Below are 18,854 nucleotides of genomic sequence, written 5' to 3'. Positions count from 1 at the left end.
TACTTGTTATAATTGGATTATCTTCTATAGAAATTCAACATGGTATCAGAGCAGGTTCTATGAGTTGACTCTTTCAACCCATAGAGAAAATGTGATCATATTTTTTATTTATCATCTCTAGTAATTTAGGTTTGTATTTTACCTTTTTCTTTCTTTCCAGTTCCAATACTCATTGTTTCTTTGGCATTTGCACCTTCATACTGAACTTTTCATATTGAAAATTATATATTGATAGAAATATTTTTGAGTCTACTTTCAAAAGCAAACAAAAATGACAATCAGAGTTTTCTACAAAGAGAAATCAATATTTGAAGCATAAACGGTCAGACTACAAGCGAGGCTCGAGTAACAACAAAAAACATCAATTTTTAGCCATTTTATACCATAACAAATGAGACTTTATATGGAGAATTATATATTAAAAGAAATATATCTAAGTATGTTTTCTTACCTATCCAACCAATTCTCAATTTGAGTTTTCTAGAGGGAGATATTGATCTCGAAAGAGTCAATGGTCGTGTTGGCCAAAGAAGAAAGAGTACTTAGTTCGACCAGATTAAAGAATCCAAAATCTATCAGATTATTTTTCTCAAAATAATATATTTTATGAAAAAAATTTATACGTGAATGAAATTTATCGAAGTCTAGTTTTAGAAGGAAGAAATTTCATGTCAATTTGATCTTTAATAAGATATTCACATTGGAGTTGGCAAGGGTCAAACTACATACTGAAGCAAATCAAGATGTCATAAAATATTCAAAAAGGAAGATTTTTATGTCAAATTAGGTATCAATTTAAAGCTCTTTGATTCTAGTTTCTTTAACAATAAATTTTTACGATTTTGGGCTATATTTTTGGATATATCAATATCAGAAGTACCAAAAGCCAGTTCTGTCAAAAATCTCTCATTTTTTTCCTATTTTTTTATCTTATTATCTCTCAAAGCATTGTCATTAATTGAATTTTCTTTTCTCCTAGAATCTTAGTTTTTTAGCCAAAAGTTTCTTCTAATCAAATATTTTTTTTTAGAATTAATCACTTCATAATGTGCTTGTTCAAGGTATGAAAAAATTTCCTAGTTCGATGTTGTTTTCAAGTTTTGCATTTTTGTTACTTGGTTGTGTATGTTACGCATCATCAACTCCAAAAGTTGTGGTTACCCCCAAAAAAAAGTTATACTTGGTGAAATTTATTAAGTTCTACCATTATAGTCTCCCCTAGTTTTGACAAAAAAAGGTCATATTCTAGATTCATTTGGAAGTATGAGTGTTGTATAGACGTCGCCTTCCTATTAAAGTTATTTTCCTCTAATATTTCTTCAACTTATCATATTGTGTTTTAATCACTTCAGAAGTAATACTTAGACCCATTACCCAAAAAGTATAGGAGTGTACTCAACATCCAACTTGAGTCAAGTCTTTTATTCTTCACCCAAGAGTTGACTTGTGTTTGAGCTACCCTTAAAAAGTGAGTAATCTCTTTATTAAGCCCTAAAGTTGGGCCGTTTTCTACTTTTAAAATTGAGCAGAGTGTGTTTTAGACTATGACTGTTTTGACTGATGTATGCAACTTTGTCATACAATTAGGAGTGATTTTCTTCTAACACATTGTGTTTTGTCCAAGTTGGCTATCTATGTCCTTTTTGTCCCCAACTTAAGGGGGAGAAGTAGAAGAATAAGTACAAGAAAGAGGTATTTTGTTCCACATATTATGGTAATTTTTATGTGACCAAAATATTCAAGAAAGAGGAAGAACAAATGATGAAGATTTAACATCTATAAAAATATTTTAGTTACTGAAGTTTGAAGACCAAGATTAAACTCTAACTTGAGGGGGAATGTTGAAGAGCAAATAAGGAAGAGTTGTATATGACTCTCAAAGTAAGAAGTCTCACAAAGCTAGGATTAATATGATGGAGTCTTACAAGAGTCTCACAAGAGGAGGTGTCACAGAAGAGTCTCAATTAAAGGTGTTTTTAGTTATATTAATATTCTATTTATGTTCAATTGTTTAATTTTTCTAGGACTAATGCTTCCCTAGGATAGTGTCTAAGGCCAAATGACCCGCCTTACTCAATGCTTGATTGTTTTTTGCGCAATCTGGCTTGCTATGTAACTTCCAATATTTATCAACTATATGGTTAGTGCCACTACATAGGTGCACAATATGTGTTGAACCTCATTTGATTGATTTTGACTACCAACAAAGCCTCCATCATCACCAAGGTTATAATCACTACCATAGCCATGACTACCATGATCCTAAGAACCATATGTTGGTTGAAAGATCTCTATAAACTTGATTTTATTGTAATAAAAACTTATAGACTAATTATGAAATTTAATGAGCAATATTATGAATAAGTTGGAAGAACATTTGTTTGGTCGGTCAATGACTAATCAATTGTCCTTTACTAGAAGATAAAATGGTAGATGAACTTCGAGTGACGGTTATCCTATCAGCCCGTTAGTGTTCAATCGGCCCATGTAAAAACTTTGAATGACTACAAAAATAATGATGAAGTCTGTCTAGTTGCTTGCCAACCAATTGATTGGATAAGAAAGAGAAAAACTACTATTTAGGTAGCTAATCGATCGATTAAGCTAACAAAGAACAAATTACTAATGGTTGTTTGATTGGCTTGCCCATGGTCAGCCGGACAAAAGAAAAGAAAGCTATTGTTGAGGTTTGTTTTGGCCAGATGATAAGGCTGCTAGTCCAACAAAGGCTAGCAATGAAAAAATGAAGAAAGAAGGTATGTAGGGAAGACCATCTGATCGGCCAAATGATGAAACAGACATGAGAGAAAAAAGGTATTGTAAGTATTTTTCTTCCCATTTGATAAACAATGTTGAAGAAAAGAGGAGGAGCCACTTATGAAGGTTATCAGACTGGACCTTAGTTGCCCAAACAACTCATTCAAATATGTCTGTGGGTAAAAGTTTAGAGTTTCAAATTGACTGCAATAGGTCACCAAATTCTAAAAGTGATGTAGCATGTCAATTAGTAGCACAAATTATGATTTTTAATAATTTTCACAAGATTTTTCACATTTTATTTGGCGAAATTTTACAAAATGACAAAGTGGCATTTTGTAGGAGAGAGGTTTAAATGGCTAGTTTTAGTTTCTTGATTCAAAACAAAGAAGTATTTGGAAAAGAGCTATGTACTTTTGCATCTTATTACGAAATTAGATTGATTATGATATATAACCAAATTTATGTAAAAACACATGTGAACCATCCTAGGATAGGGGTACAAATTTTAATTGTAGGGCATTTATTTTTGGAAAGTCTAACGGGTATAGCCTTAAGGGTAAAAATTATATTTGATTATGTTTTTATAAAATCGATTTTTCCAAATCTCAAGTGCATATTACTTTAAAATCGTTCATTTGAGATTAAATTGAGTTGTTATTGTTGTGTTGGAATCACCTAGGATTGAGCATAATCTTGTGTGCTTTGTCATCGTAATATCTGCCTAATTATGAGACTTTTATGCTTAAACTCTAAAGTAAGTAATCCTTGAAATTTGTAAATCAATTATAAGTTTAGATAAATTGATTGGTAGCTATTGAAAATCCACATAAAAGTTTAAGAGCCTATACCTAGTTGTCATTGACAACAAACCCGGTGTTGGGCAGGTGTTGTAATTTGGACCCTTTGGTCTACTGTTGTAGATGTTGTTGAATTGCTTATTAGTGAATTCAATTATGAGGTACAAATATCTTAGGAGTGGATACAACAACCTGATTTTGGGTGTCAGCTTGAATAATATTACCTGATTACCTATATACCATTTACTACATGGAATGTAAATGGATAAGAGTTATTCTATATTAGATTAATTGATTACCCGAATATATAAGAGTAATTTAGTATATTTTTATTTAAGTAAATATACATTTAAAGTTATGACCAACATCCAACAAAACAACAACACTGAGGGAAAGGAGGGATTCATGCAAAAATTCTATATACTAAACCACTAAGTACAAATACAAGACTTTTCAAAGTATATATTTTATTTTAAATATTAAATAAATGATAGTTTAAGACTTTATGCTGTGGGTTAAAGTTTAAACAACTAAATATTTTTAAAAATAATTTTTTATTTAAATAAAATAAAATTTCAACGTTAAGGAATATTAAAATTAATTTCTTTAATGTTAGTACGTATATTTGGTCATAGCTTTGATGGATCCAAACCTGTAACCAACGGTAGGGATCGATCATTATTATACCCGAATATCCGAACCGTCGAGTCTCTGTTCACGTGTGGTCCCCATAGCTCGGCCTCCCTTTTACTTCAAGTCTCCTCCTTTCGATTCTCGTCGCCTACATATATTCTATATTCGGATTTTCTTTCCTTGAACGCAGTCGCAATTCTCTCTTTCAATAAAAAAGTGGGCCCTATGGCGGCGGGATCTTCGGCTTTGGAAAATTCAGAAATGACATCATTATTTCGGGTTCTGGTAAGCTAGTTCTAGTTCGCTTGATTGAGGTCTCTGGTGTCCGTTTGATGCTTCTCTCCCTCCTTCCTTGGTGGTGGAATTCCAATGGATTCGATCTGGAGCCGGACGGTCGTGCCGCAGACCTGGCACGTCGGAATGACGATCGGCTTCGCGTTTTTCTTTCTCGCTGCTAGATTGTTATTGGACCACTTTATTTACCAGGTCTGCTTTCTCCTTTCCTCGCTCTTCCGCTTTGCCTTTTTAGATCTTAAGCTAAAAGATATTGTGGTGGATGCGCCTCTGCCGAGATTTTCGCTATTGTTTCTAGTTTCTAGTCCGTCTTCCGTAACATTTCAGTCCTCGTCCTAGTAATGTAATTGGTGTTTACGGTTGGGGAGAGCGGCCACTGATAAAAAATTTAATGTTTTATTTTTACAATTGTTAGTGGATGAGGTCCAGACTACGTCATGAACAGCTTCTACCTAGAAGTCTGGCTCTATTTGTGTCAGTTTGTAAATTGGCTTCGAATGCGTATGGCCTCTTAAGAAAGTTATGAATTGTGGAGAGTTGAGAATGTTTTCGAGAATGAAGCTTTCATATAAACGAATTGTTTATAGCCTTGTGCACAATCTGAGTAATAGTAAAAAAACAGGGATAATTGATTATCAACAACACTTACCAAAGAGTCATGCATTATCTTGTAAATTCATTGGCCTTTACATGCTAGATTCTTAGCTAGTGGGCGCCTAAATTAGGTTGTACACCTTAAGAAACTTGATTCAGTAATTTAAAAATAAAAAATATACACACTGGAGCTGTAGTCGTCCTAAAACATGTTTAGGCACTTCCTCTTCTTCTTAGAAGTGAGTCAACTGCTTTCAAATCTTGCAGACTTTACTTCCGATGGGTTGTTACTTTAATAGTTTATATGTGTGGGCATACTTTTTTTTTTTTTTTTTTGAGGGGCGTGGCGATATTCAAACTCACGACCTGACACACCTGATGTAAAGAGAATACCACTAGACCAAACAGCCTTAGGTTATGTGTTGGCATACTTAAAAATGGGAAACAGATGAACATGATGAGTGGCTCAAGGACAAGAACTACTTAAGCTAAATACAATACTGTGGAGACTGAAAATCCTAGCATGATTTGGTAGTCAACAATTTCTTTTGTGATTTTTCTCTCTTTCTTGAAAAAAACTTATGAACTCAAGAAACTGGACTTCTTGAGAGTCTAAAAGAAATGAACCTTGCCTAGTAAGCTTTTATTCTCGAAGTAATAGGAGTTCCTTCTCTCCTTCACCCAGTAACTAATTGATTCCTTTTTCTGCTTGAGATGAAGCAATAAATCCCAATGCCTGCTCATCTCCATTAAATATTAGTTTATACATTTTCATGCCTCACAAATTCGTTATTGGTTTTTTTTGCCTCTTCTTATTCACCATGCCAGAATTCTGTTAGTCAGGCTATAAGCATTATAAAGATTTGATGCATGTCAGTATTTTTTTTTTTTTTTTAATGCTGTGGAGAATTGATGTATGCAATGCTCGAATTTACTTAGAAATATTCTTGTATCAAAATAACCGTCTACAGACATAGCTTTCTCTTCTCATTTTTCAGAGGATAGCCGCAAGATTGTTGAATAAAGGAACAGGCAAAGTTAGTAAAGCAAAACGAGCAAAGATTGTAAAATGTGCCGAATCTATGTGGAAGTTTACATATTATGCTGTCATTCAATGTTGCATTCTTAAAATCACCTATAGAGAGCCCTGGTTTAGGGATACAAAAGAATATTTCAGGGGATGGCCAAATCAAGAACTTAAGTGAGTATCCTGTTTTTTCTGGTCCTTATTAATGGGAATATAATTTAACTATCTTCTGTTTCCTTTTTAATATTGAATTGCATATTGCACATATTGTTACATTTCATTTCACAACTATGAACTGTAAGGAATTCTTTAAGCAGTATATGTGACCTTGCCTTTTAGTATTTGCTTGTGGCCTGTTCCCTCTCATGGCTTTTCTTTGTTAACTAATGTCCCATGTTTGCTTGGTCATTAACTAAAGCATTTTGATTTAAAAACTGACTCTGAGGGTTTTGCTTTGATCGTCTACAGTGTTTTCCTATCACATTGCCCTCTATGCGCTAATCTCCACTTCAGTCATTCAAAAAGAGTCTTAAATGTTATATCTTCTGGACAATAATCTCCATTTATATGCGTTATATCCTTCTCAATTCCCCCTAACGACTGATTGTTCCACCTACCTGAAAGAGTCTCTTTGAAGGTATCAGCTGCACTTGTTTTGCAAAATTTTCTTGAATTTCTCTAACAAAGTTGTTGTCATTTCATCCAAACAGAAAAGTTGTTGCCCACAGTCTGGCTTAGATCTGGTAATATGGACACTTTAGCTTCTAGGGCTAGCCACCTAGATTTTTGTTGACACCATCTCTAGACCTATTGATTTATGCTATTTGTTTCCAAGTAACATGCACCTAGGGGCAGACTCATGCTAACTACAAGAAGTTAAGGGCTTGAAGCTGATCGTCAGCACAAACCTGTAATCGCAGGAAGCATGCTTCTTCTTCTGCTTGCTACCCTCTGGCCAGATCTGCAGTCTTGTGCCTGCCCTCAATAATATTATCATATCCTATCTGGGGCATTTTTTCTACCTCTCAGAACTTAAAACTTCTGCAGTGTCGAAAATATGATTCTCCACTAAATTTGTCATTGTAGTGACCTGCCAGTTTGTTGCTGTACATTCTTGCATAAGGGTCAAAGTCCTTGGATTATGGTTGCTTGATTTTTTGAGCCATTTCCCCATTTTATATTGGTTTCTTCTTATTTGCCTGTCATCCATTTCTAGCTTTCTTGGCTGTGAATTGACTTCTTCACTATGATATGAGTATCAGTAAAATCTTGGGTTCGGATTTGGCATCAGACCGGAATTTTTTTGATCTTTGCACCATTGTTTACATCCAAGTACAATACAATGTGGTGTTGATGATGGTAATATTTGACTAGTTTTTCTTCTATCTCTCTGTGTAGTTAGAAATTGCATATTTCAATAATTCCATCCGTCTTCAGTTTGTGAACAAGGGAATATCCTTGGGAATTAGTTTACACTAGTTATATTCTTTTTGTCTTCAATTCTATTATTTATGAACTAACCAGATAATGGGTTTATTTGCTCATAGTATTAGACATTTTTTTACCTTCCTATACTTATTCTGACCCCATATTTGTCATATGCATCTGACTACCTTGTTCTAAAAGAGCTTTATAGCTTTTGTGTCTCTGACTACTTTCTGATTGTCATTTGCTTTCTTCTGTTTGGTGATTTTAATTTTGTTCTCTATATATCTTGGAAACATGTGCATAAACAGAAGGAAGCTTTTTGCTTTGGTGGTGCTAACGCACTTTTTTGTTCCAGAGTTCCTTTGCAACTTTTCTACATGTGTCAATGTGGCTTTTACATCTACAGCATTGGTGCTCTTCTCACATGGGAAACACGACGGAAAGATTTCAGCATTATGATGTCCCATCACATAATTACAGTCATCTTGATAGGATATTCATACATCTCAAGGTATTTGTTTTTTCCTAGAATGGACAGGTTATTTTTCTGAAAATTTTCAATTTAGTCTTCCAGTCATGGAGAAATTTATTTGAATAGGAAAAGTAGTCCTTGAAAGGAAGATGAACATGTTAAGGACTAAAAGGTGGAAGTTCAACCTCCAAAGACAATATTCTGCTCGAGTGTTTGCCACAAAGTATTATGTTTTATGAGGTCGGCGTGTGCTGTTTGGGTTACTGAATCTCCCACTTCTTGAAATTTTTCCACATATTCCAGTTTTATCTTCCAGTTCATGAATATGTTTGTTTTTTTCTAAATGTTTTTCTGTGCTAACTAGTGCGTAAATTGGAATTAAACAGCCACTGATCTCTCCAGCTTCTCTGACAAAAACTGTCTTTTATTGTTGGAATTTTGTTAAACTTTGCATGTTGGCATCATATACTAGTCACCTTGACTATTTTATCATCTACTTGTTGTTTGGCATGTTCCTTTGTCAAGTTAAGGATTATTTATGGTAGAGCTTTCAAAGCCTTCAAAAAGATTGAAGATGCATGAGCTATAAAAGTTTTCTTGGCAGAAACAGAATGAATCTGGTACCAGAAGCTGCAAAATTGGGATTAAAAGATGATGTTCTTGTGCTTAGGCAAGTGTTTATGCTTGTACAGGTTAATAGCGGCAAATTTATTGATTAACCTTTTGTACAGGTTTTTTCGAATTGGTTCAATCGTTCTTGCTCTTCATGATACAAGTGATGTATTCATGGAAGCTGCTAAAGTCTTCAAATATTCTGAAAGGGAGCTGGCTGCCAGTGTGTTATTTGGACTTTTTGCCATCTCATGGCTTATACTTAGGCTAATATTCTTTCCATTTTGGGTAATTTGGGCTGTGAGGTATGCATGCCACGTTCATTTTTGCTGCTGACCCCTCATAAATCTTGGACCTGTTCGTCACTTATTCATTTCATATATTTTGATATTGTTCAGCTTTGAGTTTGGCGACTTCTTGGATCTTTCAGATGGTGCAGTTATTGTGTTGTACTATGCATACAACACCATGCTTTTGAAACTGCTTGTGTTCCACATTTATTGGTTTAAACTCATATGTGCTATGATCTTGAGACAGTTGAAAAATAAGGGGAAAGTAGGAGAGGATATTCGTTCAGGTAAAAGTCTAGTTTTTTATTCTCTTTTGTTTTTTGCTTAGTTTGTCATGTTACCAAATAGATATTACTAATTGAGGAAAACTTGGTGTGACTTTTCCCTTTCTACTTATGAACACTTGCTCCCATAAATCATTGGGGCAAATAGAAAGTAAATACCTGCTCTCATAATGTTTGGTGCCTTTTGTAAAAAAAGATTTACTTTTGCTTCCTGTCATTGTGATGTCTTTTTATTTTATATTGGCATTTGTTTTTGTCATTGTGGGGTACATGTGGAACCAATATTAAGTCACTCTTTTGAATCAAGTTTTTTGGTAGTAGTTGACACTGTCACTAAACCTGAGGTAGCAGGAGCCGTGTTTGTGTGATTGGGCTCAGTGATACAAAAATATAAAAACCAAATGGCTGGTATATTACCCACTTATTTGTGAAGTTACTCTATGGAATAGTTTTCTACTGAGAGCTGTCCTGTGTGAGGTAAGCTTGCAGTTACAAATGGGAAGAATAGTGAAGACTAGAACAAACATTTGATCAAGTTGGTGCTGAGAGAAGAAGTTGGATTCATTGGGTTAATGGAGATTAGGGAAAAGAAGGAATTGAACATTTAGCTTGTTAAAGGAACTGAAACGTTGATGAAGGCATTAAACAAACACGACAAGGACTCGTCCAATCTGCAACTCTGTTTTGTTGTCAGGGAAACCTGTTGTGATGATCCCTTTATCTGCTGTCCATTTTTTTTTTTTTTATAAAGATGTATTTATATTAACAAGAGAAAAAATACAAAAGAGGAGGGAGCAGATCCCTAACAACAAGCGATTGTAGGGTAGCTCCCTACTTGTCAAGCACATCTATTGCCGAATTTTCGGATCTCGGAATGTGAGACCAAATACCAGATAAAATTGAGGTAATATCTAGAATCTCCCGAAAGATGTCCTAATTGTGCCACGGGGGAGGGGATGCACACTCACACCAACCAATGACCATGTGAAGGGGACCGCTGCACTTGTCTCCGAAAACATGGAGCCCATTGAGGAGGCCATGTAGCTCAGCTGACGTAGAATCGGAGACGCCTAAAGGGCCGGCATATGAGAAATACTGATTATCGGAAAGGGATTACCAAGAGAAGAGTCATCAAAGTTCAACTTAAGGTAACCAAGTTTAGGAGGGGTCCATTCCTGCATGACTTGGACTTTTGTCCCAGTGTGCATCATTGCCAAGTTTCTCCAATTTTCAAGGATAGGGGTACCTACAAAGGAGGAGAAAGACTTCTTAGTCAGAAGCCAAGAAGAGATGTCCCATTACTCGGTCTGCGACACGTACCGCTGATTCACTTTTTGCATCGAACCGCCTTCGATTGCGTTCATTCCATTGCCCCCACGGAATGAAACTAGCACAAGCGAAGAGCATCGCTTTTTCGAGACCAGGAAGGGGAGTACCAATGAGCGATTTGCTGAAAGAGAGCAAATCAGTCTTCATGCAGAATTGTAACCCCAACATACTAAGAATGGAAGTCCAAACCTTCTACGATAAGATGCATTGTAGCAGAATGTAGCCTGTGGTTTCAGCTTCAGTGTTGCAAAAAGGGCACATGGGGTCGATTGAGGGGTGTCTTCTTCTTCTAAGCACGTCTGTCGAGAGAATCTTACTTTGACAGGCACTCCACATGAAGAATTTTATCTTAGGAAGTGTACATAGACGCCATACAAAGTAGACCTCATACTCCCTTTGAGACGAATACCAGCCATTAATGTATCCAAATGTAGATGATACAAAGAAATTACCTCTTTTGTCTGACCACCAAACGGGCTTGTCGGCCTTCGAAGGTCGAATTTTAACCGAGTTTAAAGAATCCATCAAGCGGCTGGCTTCCAAAGCCTCTGTGTCAGAAAGACCCCTTCTGGGATGAAGGCTCAGACCACCCCCCTCAAAAGCATCAACTACTGATATGTCTCTACGTGCAGAGAGGAGAAAAAAACTTCTGAAAGCATTCTGTAGCGGCTCCTGCCCCTTCCATAGATCATCCCAAAACTTGAGAGATCTGCCGTTTCCAACAAAGAATCTATTGGCAGAGGAAAATTTCTGAAGAAGTAGGTATAATGCTCTCCAAATTGAAGATAGACATCTCCGATTACCTCCTAAAATCCACCAAGGAGAGCAACAACCAAGCTTAACAAGTACCATGTCCTTCCAAAGATTGGAAGAAAGTGTATTGAACTTCCACAACCATTTTAGGAGCAACATTTGGTTTATTGCCTTGGATTTCCGAATCCCCAGACCACCCATATTCTTTGGCAGATAGATTTCATCCCATTTGACCAGATGATATTTAAAAGCATCACCAGATCCCCTCCATAGAAATCTTTGTTTGAGCTTATCCATGGTTTTACATATAGATGTAGGACATGGCATAAAAGATAGTGTATAGTTTGGGATGCCCGCAATGCAAGACTTGAGGAGGGTGAACCTCCTAGCCTTACTGAGTTAACGCCCCTTCCAGGTTGCTAGCCGGGATTCAATCTTTTCAACCACCGGATTCCAAAGACTTTTGCTTATGCAGCCATTGAATCAGGGCAGGCCGAGATAGGTTGCTAGTAGGTGAATTGTTGTGCAGCCAAATATAATTGCCATCTCTGCAAGGAGCTCAAGACTGACATGAAACCCAGGAGAGAGGTTTTCCCCTAATTAACTTTCCGCCTTGATGCTAATTCGAAAAGACCCAATACCGCTTTAATCTTTCTAGCTCCATCAATATTACCGATTCCAAATATGATGGTATCATCCGCATACTGGAGGATGGGAATATCAAAGGCCTGTTGGATACTAGTAGGAGGAAGCCACCCATGATTGACCGCCGAGTAAAACATTGAGGAGAGGAATTCAGCAACCATGTTGAATAAAAACGGGGATAGCGGATCACCCTGTCTGATCCCTTTGGTCCCTTTGAAATACCCGCAAACTGAGCCATTGAGGATGAGAGAATAAGAGGCCGAGCCCACACAACTTCTGATCCATAATCTCCATTTTTTGCCAAAACCCATTTTCACCATAATCTCATCAAGCAGGATCTAGTTAACTCCGTTGAACGCATTTTCAAGATCAAGCTTCAGGGCAATTCTTGGATCCTTGTTACAACGGAAATGATCTATAAGCTCATGTGTTGCCATAGTTGAGTCCAAAATTTCTCTTCCCTAAAGGAAAGCGCCTTGCCCTCTGTGAATGACGGTTGGGAGAAGAACCTTTAAGCGGTGAGCCAAAATTCTTGCTATGATCTTGTAGGCACTTGTGACAAGACTGATTGGCCGGAAGTCCTCTGGCTTCTCAACACTAGCTTTCTTCGGAACCAAGGTAATAAAAGATGTGCCAATACTGCGAAAGGTGATACTATTTCTGAAGAAGTCGTGAATTATTGCTATGATATCCTCCTTGAGCCTAGACCAAAACCTTTTTAAAAAATCTCCTTTGAAACCATCAAGGCCCGGAGCTCTATCACTATCCATGCCTAAAACGGCACGCTCAATTTCTTCGACAGAAAAAGGAAGCTCAAATAAAGAGGTAGCTGCTAGAGAGAGACGAGAGAAACTGATGTGTTGAAGCTTTGGCCTGTTTGGACACTCCTCCGAGTATAAGTCTGTAAAAAACTTAATCAATAAATTAGTAATCGTAGTCCGACACGATGTTACCTCATTATTGATACATAATGAGGTAATTCGGTTGGATCTACATTTTGTCGATGCTACGACATGGAAGAATTTTAAATCTGGCTCTTTGCTTCCAATGTATCTTCTCTTGATGCAGGATGGTATTGAGATTAGAGTTAAAAGAAACTCCGGAAGAGAACTCCGTCGGAGTTAAATACCTTTGTTCTTCCGCCAAGTCTAGGTCCGCGGTCTGAGAAAGGAGAGAAGCCTTCTCGGCAACCAGAGAGGCACGACGACTTGTGGCCCATTCCTTGATTTTTCCTTTTAAGAAACGGAGCTTCAGAGGGAAGGCCCACTCCCTTCTACCCAGGCTTTGACCCTCAGTCCAACATCCATCAATAAGAGAATCAAATTTTTTCTCAACTAGTCATGAGTTTTCGAAACGGAAAGGAGAGGGTCCCCATTTCTCGAAAGAGATGGTCAACATGATAGGCCAATGATCTGACCCCACCTTGTTAAGAACACGACCAGAGACATTCCCGAAGAGCTACAACCAGTCTGGACATGCCCGAAAATGGTCCAATTTTGATAGAATTGGTTGTTGTTGGCCGCTTGACCATGTATAGTTCTTTCCGGAAAGTGATATCTCATCCAGTCCATATCCGCCAATGAAATCTGAGAAACCACGCATAGAGGCAGATATGCGGTTCGTTGGCGGCTTCTTCTCATTGCAGTATCGGATAACATTAAAATCACCCGCAAAAAGCCAGGGTGTCTCCAAGACTGATAGAGCTCATTGAGCTCTTCCTAGAAGAGGCCGCGTTTTTTATATCTGCTCGGGCCATATACTCCCCACACACACCATATCCTACCAGAAGAAAGATCTCGGAGCTGGATTCCCAATGAGACACATGAAGAGAGTCAAAATATGTAGAGTCCCAAGTGACAAGAATGCTGCCGGAGTGACCTATAGCATTAACCGCCACCACTTTATAGAAGGATTCGACCAGAGCTCCTTGGCAATGACATCAGACATCTCTTGACATTTTGTCTTTTGGAAGATAACAATAGAGGGTTTAAATTGAGAGAGGAAACTTACAATCTGGTTCATAAGTAAATAACAAGTCTTACTATTTAGAGAGTCAATTACAAAGATTTTTTCTTTGAAAAAATGCTGATTTTTATTAAGAGAATGCTCAATCGAGCAAATTACAAGGAAGGAAGCCTTCCCAAACAATGATAGATTGCTGGGAGGTTCCTAATTTTGCCAATTTATCAACCAAAGAATTTTGTCTAATTGAGGATCGAGGTTCCAATTACAATGAATAAATGACACAATGTCAGCAATACAAACAGTGATAGGCCAGTGGCTCCAAGGGGGAAGCTATCTTTTGAGCACCAACTGATGATAGTCTTAGAATCTCCTTCAATAAACAGTTTGCCATGGAGACGCTCTTTGAAGATTTGAAGGCCGAATAAAAGAGCACTCACTTCAGCAGTATTTGAATCAGCAATGCCCACCGACCCTGCATAAGATAGAATAGGGTCTCCACTGCTGTCTCTTAAAACACCATCAGCTCCAACCGGCCCAGGACAACCTAAAGCACTGCCATCAAAATTGAGTTTGATGCAGTTGCAAGAGGGAGGATCCCAGGTGGCCATCATCGGGGTTGTGCACGGGCCCGCCATATGCGCGATCAAGCCCCAATTTTCCCAAAGGGAAACACCCGATAGAGAGGCAAACTCCTTCCTGGTATGTAACCAACTCGAGATAAGGCCCACTGTATGAGAAGCCGTATTTTCCGGGGTGCTAGCCTTGGAGTTGAATCTCCGGTTATTGCGCTCGAGCCATAGGCACGATGGGACATGTGCAAGGCATGCCAAGAGAATTAGCTTGCCCAACCTAGGAAGGCGGATCCCCATAACTATCTCATAGGTTCCAAAGAGGTCCTGATGTAGCCTCATTAGGAGTCCAATCTTCTGGAAGATCTTCTTCCAGACATGCCAAGAGAAATCACAATGTAATAGAACATGTTGGACTGTCTCATCGCTCCTACCACAGAGGGGACGAGTATGATCGGGGGTTGTGTAGCTTCTGCTATGGAGGTTATCAGAGGTGAGGATTTGTTCCCTTATTGTCGTCCACATGAAAAATTGGATTTTACTAGGCGCTGAGAGCTTCTATGTCAAGTTTGCCTTGTGCTCCTACATGCTGTAATCTTGCTTTCTGATACGAGAGTAGGCGGATGTAACTGGGAATTGGCCATTAATACTAGGCTTCCATGTCAGTTTATCAATTGCATGCTCATGGATAGTAATGTTGCTGAGTATAGAGAGGAAAGAGCAAAAAACCGAAGTTTCCTCATCATTTAATCCCCGGCGAAACATTAGACTCCATGAGCGGTCTCTCCAAGAATCTACCACTGAGCAGGAGAGGTCCCTCACCACCCTAGAGAGCCCCAGGAAATCCTCTGAGAGGGGGCAGGGGCTGCACCATTCATGCGACCAAAAGAGGGCAATTCTGTCTGGCTACATTGAGCAGCATTTGCTTCCTTGATGTGTAGTGTTCTAAAGCTCTTGACTTTTGATAAAGAGTCTTTAAGTCTGAAATGGTTTAGTTCTAGCTCAATGTGTTTGAGCTATCCTTAAAAAGTGATTAATCTCTTTGTTGTGCCCTAAAGTTGGGTTGTTTTTCCGCCATTGAAATCAAGCGGAGTGTGTTTCAGACTATGACTGTTTTGATTGGTGTATGAAGCTTTGTCGTAAGGCTAAGAGTTGTTGATTTTCATGACTCTATGAATTTAGCTCATGGAGAAAAAAGGAGAGAGATCCATTGGGAGCAAACTAGAGGAAGAAGAAGTTATGGACTTGATGTTCTAACCCTCCCCCTGAAGCTCTATTTATAGATTAATCAAACTAGTGTATTACATTAATACCCTTGAACTTAGGGTTTAGGGTTTAGGATTTAGAGTTTTAACCCTAGAACTTTAACTTAATTACATCAATACCATCTCTATGAGATGACTTTTTATTTATCATCCTGCTATCATTGTATGTGGGCCTATGGGCCTTCTCCTTGATATGTGGGCCTTGAGAGCCCGTCTTCTATATCTCTTGGATGTATGGGTCTTCCTTGGTCTTATGGGTTTGGGCCCATCTTCCAACACACTTGGATATGTGGGCTTCCTTGGTCGTGTGGGCTTGGGCCCTATCTTCCAACAAGAGTGATTTTTCTCCTCTCACCATTATGATATGCAAGTTGGGTCTCTTTGTAAAGAACAAAGAGATCTTCAACTTGAAGGGGAGAAAGTAGGAGTAAAAGAAAGAGGTAACCAATAATGAAGAATTTTACGTGTTGTAGTGATCAAATTTTATTGACTAGAATATCCAAGTAAGGGGGAGACAAGATGAGAATTAGATAAAGACTACAAGCAAAATGTGAACAAGAAGAAGTCAAATCAAAACAAGGCAATCAAAATAAGGCAATCAAAATTTCTTTTCAAGCCACGCAAGATTGGAATTTTTTTTCAAGCACACAAGTTTCTTGATTGAGATTATTTGCAAAGTGGACTTACAAACACCAATTTGAGAGGGAATGTTAAAAAACACCTATGTGTGTAGGGGTAGCATGACTAGTAAATAAGGAGAACTTTCATAGAGATAACATAAAATTGTAATTATGCAAGATAGTGTATGTCCTTTTATGTCTATTTTCTTTTGAAGCATGTAGTCCTAAGGGTATTGTAGTCATTGTAGACACCTTTACATAATTATAAATATAGCCTTAAGGCATAGGGTAGAGAATTCAAACCTCTTCCTCTTGGCTCAAATTCGTCCATATACCTCTCTCTCTTTTCCTCTTCCTACTCTCCTCTCTCCCAAGAGCTGGAATTCCTCTCTTCTCTCCCAAGAGCTAGAATTCCTCTCTTCTCTCCTTCCCTTGAGATTTCTTATGTTTATGTTTTGTCCCTAGAAATCAACAAGATTAGGATGGTGCAAGGTTCAGTCACTCTTGCCTAGTATGACCCAAATTAAACCTATATTATCTCCTTGACTTACTTATGTCTTCGTGTCTAAACAAGACCTTTTTTAAAGCTGATATATATGTCTGATTCTGTGGGTTGAAATGGGAGGAATTAGATTGACACTAGTTGTTTCTCCTGCAAAACTGTAGGTGTCTTTAGTGTTCATAGTATTTACTGGACTCTCTTTGGTGACATTTTTCTCCGGAAGTAATCTTTGACTATATCCAAATAATGAAAGAATGAAGTTATTATAATGATTCTTTTTAGGGGATCCATCTATGAGCATTTAGGCGTCAATGATATCAAATTCTTATATCCTCAGCAACATGTGTGACATTTTTCTTGCTGTTTTTTTCTATAGTAAAATCAATCTTTCGTGAGCAATTACACCACTGATATATTCTTTTCTTGCTTTCTAAATACAGATTCGGAGGGTGAAGACTAGGAGGTGTAATATTTTTGGTTTCTTTGTATCAAAACAGGGTCTAATTTCATGTTTGGATTTCTAATGAGCATTCATTCAATATGCTCTACATCTATGGTTTGATATCCTATTTTATTTCATTATTTTTTGAGTTCTAAGTTTAGAATCTCATTGTTCTCTCCTTTCAGCCTCACAAATGATTAATTTTTAATGTAAATTAAGACCTTGTTGTATAAATATTCTCCTGTATGAGATTGACCATCCGAGTGCCCTTTCTTGTTTTTCATGTTAACTTACAATCAATTGTATTTTTCATTTTTCGCCGCAGCTCTTTGCATCGGCAGTCTTAGTTACTAAAATAGGAAACATAAAATGAAGGATACGTGACCAGAGAATTTGCTAGAAACGGGTGAGGAACGTTTGAGAAACTTTTAGGAAACTCCAAATTAAACTACGGAATTTACTTCCTGTTATTTGTTATGATTGTTCTTACTTCTTAACTCAGTCACATCTCTTGAATGAGACTGGTAAATAATCTATTTGGTTTCTAAGTTGAATTTAATAGAGAATCATGGAGCCCAATGTGTCTTTCAGGTAAGGAGATTTTCGACGTCTGGAAAACTTTACTTGGAAAAGTATTTTATTTTCAGGTAGATATACGATTTTCTGGAAAAATGGGACACTATGATTCTTGGAAACACATTTCTACGTGGAAATTTTTTTTTTTTTTTTTTTTTTGCTTTTCCTGGAAAGGGCACTAACAGAGCATTAAGGATTTTGTAAATCAAATAAAAAATTGATTGTAGGTGAGAATAAGAATATACAAATATGATATTTATTTGAAAATGCCTTCAAAATACCGTAATATTTCATTAATAGATGGATCTAGGTCTGAAGAGGTTCATATTGGAGAGTGACTCTTCTTGTACCTAGGTGGGCACAGATTGACTTGGGTGAGGTTAGTTTTTTACCTCGATCTTATCCATGTAACAAACTTGGCTCTTTTTTTGTATTAAAAAAATGAGATAAAAGTCATACAATCCATACTAAAAGTAAAAACATTACAAATTATATATAAAAAAAACTAGCTGTAAATGGTGAAATTAAAAAATAAAAAATAAAAACTTCTAGAAAGAAACCTAGTTAAGTAATATCTGTTCTTACAAAAATTGAACCTATAAGTGTTAAGGAATATTCCAAATAAATTAGTAAAAACAAATATGTTGAGTTTATTAGTTAGAAAAAAAGTTTTCTAAGATGCCTAATCATTTTAGGATAAATATTGGACCCAACTTCAAATGGTATCAGAATAGGTACTCGTATATGGGTCTCCACCCAAATTATCCACATGTAAAAGTTCTACGGGCTTACAGGGTGAGTAATAAAAAATACTCCCACATAGATTAATAAGAATAAATAGTTAAATTTATTAATTAAAAAAAATATTTCTAACTAATCATTTTAAGATAGGCCTCATGTCTTGTGAGGTTGAGTGTGAAGAGGTTCGGGCCCCTTTGGTGAAAGGTGAGCGAGTAAAACGCTCAAAAGTATGAACAAGAAACAGAGAGTGAGGCCG

At 37.1% G+C, this 18,854-nt stretch overlaps 1 protein-coding gene across 1 annotated transcript; it reads left to right on the top strand.

Moving 5' to 3' along the window:
• Positions 1-4,387: 4,387 nt before the first annotated feature.
• On the top strand, positions 4,388-17,547 carry LOC137941852 (ceramide synthase LOH2-like). The gene is made up of 6 exons (XM_068787450.1): positions 4,388-4,676; positions 6,077-6,279; positions 7,889-8,044; positions 8,737-8,922; positions 9,016-9,194; positions 17,280-17,547. Exons 1-6 carry the CDS (start codon positions 4,560-4,562, stop codon positions 17,297-17,299), a joined length of 861 nt encoding a protein of 286 aa, XP_068643551.1. The 5' UTR covers positions 4,388-4,559; the 3' UTR covers positions 17,300-17,547.
• The last annotated feature ends 1,307 nt before the right edge of the window (positions 17,548-18,854 follow it).

Source organism: Aristolochia californica, unplaced genomic scaffold (genome assembly GCF_029961685.1).
Source record: "Aristolochia californica isolate CCGP_79_NKW_82.1479 unplaced genomic scaffold, dmAriCali1.0.hap1 SCAF_9, whole genome shotgun sequence".
Lineage (NCBI taxonomy): Eukaryota > Viridiplantae > Streptophyta > Magnoliopsida > Piperales > Aristolochiaceae > Aristolochia > Aristolochia californica.
The sequence above is the reverse complement of the archived record's forward strand: the minus strand, read 5'-3'. Positions and strand labels throughout refer to the sequence as shown.

Coding starts and splice junctions, on each gene's coding strand:
- LOC137941852 (XM_068787450.1), top strand. CDS start 4,560: ATGGATTCGATCTGGAGCCGGACGGTCGTGCCGCAGACCTGGCACGTC. Junction 6,280..7,888: donor TGGCCAAATCAAGAACTTAA/GTGAGTATCCTG, acceptor TTTTTGTTCCAG/AGTTCCTTTGCAACTTTTCT. Junction 9,195..17,279: donor AGGAGAGGATATTCGTTCAG/GTAAAAGTCTAG, acceptor TTCTAAATACAG/ATTCGGAGGGTGAAGACTAG.